The 2,057-nt window shown below is 40.5% G+C and overlaps 1 protein-coding gene across 1 annotated transcript; it reads right to left on the reverse strand.

Moving 5' to 3' along the window:
• LOC105179379 (transcription factor MYB86) lies at positions 1-2,057 on the reverse strand. Its single transcript, XM_011102989.2, has 3 exons — positions 1,558-2,057; positions 1,336-1,465; positions 1-1,084 (listed from the first exon to the last, which is right to left on the reverse strand). Exons 1-3 carry the CDS (start codon positions 1,688-1,690, stop codon positions 292-294), a joined length of 1,056 nt encoding a protein of 351 aa, XP_011101291.1. The 5' UTR covers positions 1,691-2,057; the 3' UTR covers positions 1-291.

The following is a 2,057-nucleotide window of genomic DNA, read 5'->3' on the forward strand; positions in this document are numbered from 1 at the left end:
TATCTCAGGGAAGGTTTGGACCACAAAACAAAAGCACTCTTTCATAACATCATAAACAATCTTCTTGCAACCTCAAACAACTACAATTCTTCAAGTACATTTTCACAACAACTTTCTGTTTATTAATTAGTTGAATCATGGAAAGGGTAAGAACCCAAAAAAGATTTGGGAAACGAAAAAAAAAAGAAAAGATTTTCACCTCAAAAGCTTCCACTACAACTATCAAGAAATCTGTGTATGTATTTGATATATGTATATGTGTGGAGAGTGAAGAAAACCAAACTTTACAGATTATATTTGCTGAAAGGCATCCAAGTTTGCTGCACTCAGCTCCTGAGAAAGTGATGTGAACTGCTGATAATCACTAAATTCTCCTGAACTCTGACGATCAGCTTCTTGCCATGGACTCTGCTTCCTTTCCTCAGATTCAATCCCACTGAACTGGAAGCTAAACATTGATTCCAACTTGTTCTCACTGTCCCACGAAAACGTGCCACAATTTACGATCAAGTCGTTCTTCGTCTGGCTGTTCACATTTGAGCTGTTGCTTGAGCTCTCCTTCACTTCATTCATCAGATATGCACTCATTCTTGAGGCTGAACTGTCGGAATAGTCGTTTTCCGCCACGTTCTGGTGATCAAAGTTTGTCAAATTTGGCAGTGAGTTGAATGCACAACTGGGATTAATGGGATCATAAGGCCGAAGATGAGATAGAAAAATGTTTGGATGAAATCCATTGGGATCAACGCTTTCTTGAAACTCAGACAAGAACATGGGCTCATAGGCTTGCTTGCTCAGAAAATTCGCCCCTGCATCGGTGCAGATTGCGCTGCCAAAATGACACCGTTGCTGTTCCGTTTGAGTTGAGGCTTCTAAATATGGAAGCCCTTTTGGCTGTAGAACATGAGGTGGTTTTGAGTCTCTGCAGTGTTTCTCATCTTTAATCACTTGCGTCTCTGTTACGGGCTTGTGCGTGTTTGGATCAATCCCTTGCTTGATCAGCTTCTTCTTCAGGCTTGAGTTCCAGAAGTTCTTGATTTCATTGTCTGTTCTTCCTGGCAACTGCACAGCAATTTGTGCCCACCTGCCCATTTTTTCCAGTCCACAATCATATCAAAAACACCTCCTATTGCAAAGAGCTAATTATACTTAAACATACTGCAAAAGAACCCCTCAATTTTAAAAAATTACATTGCAGCTCCCACCATCATTCAATCTTCAACAAAATCTATAATGTAAAACACAACTGCAGGGATTTTAGTAGAATTTTCTAAAGTTGACGTGGTTCATTTGCAATATGCTTAAACATAAGGGGTGTGGTGGTTGTAGTAAGACCTGTTGCCAAGAGCTTCATGGAGAGCAATGATGAGATCCTCCTCTTCCTGTGAAAACATTCCTCTCTTGAGATCAGGCCTCAAGTAATTAATCCATCTCAGCCTGCAACTCTTCCCACACCTTTGCAAACCTGCAGCTCACAATCCCATCTTTTCAAACACACTAAAACCACAAGAAAAGCAGAAAATCAATGTGCATATAAGGAGAAAACAAACCAATGACCTGCTAATTTAGGGACGGAACTCCAGCAACCGACGCCAAATCTTGTAATATAATTATACAGTTTCTCATCTTCTTCAGGAGACCATAAGCCTTTCCTCAACTTCTGCGTAACGCAGCACGAATGCCGCCCCATTTCCGCACTCTTTTATGCTGCTGAAAGTGAAACTTCTCCGAGGATAGCTTAATAGCGACAGAAATTTCTTCAGCTCAAATTGTGGTTACCAACTCTGAGTTGAAAATATCAGAGACAAGTTCTGATGATTTAAAGGGCGTTTAACAGAAAATCATCATACTTAGAATCCAAGTCATATCAGGGGGAGGGGGTGGGGGTGGGGGGTGCAGCAATCAAGTGGTTTCTAAGCAAATTCTGATGCTGCTTTTGCATTGGGAATGGATTGGACTTCAAGATATATCAGTAGTGCAAACAAGAAAATTGAGGTTAAATGCAACAGGGCCCTGTAAAAATACCGAATCAATAATAGGCAAAAAAAGTTATAGAA

The sequence above is a fragment of the Sesamum indicum genome, unplaced genomic scaffold (assembly GCF_000512975.1).
Source record: "Sesamum indicum cultivar Zhongzhi No. 13 unplaced genomic scaffold, S_indicum_v1.0 scaffold00155, whole genome shotgun sequence".
NCBI classification, from domain to species: Eukaryota; Viridiplantae; Streptophyta; class Magnoliopsida; order Lamiales; family Pedaliaceae; genus Sesamum; species Sesamum indicum.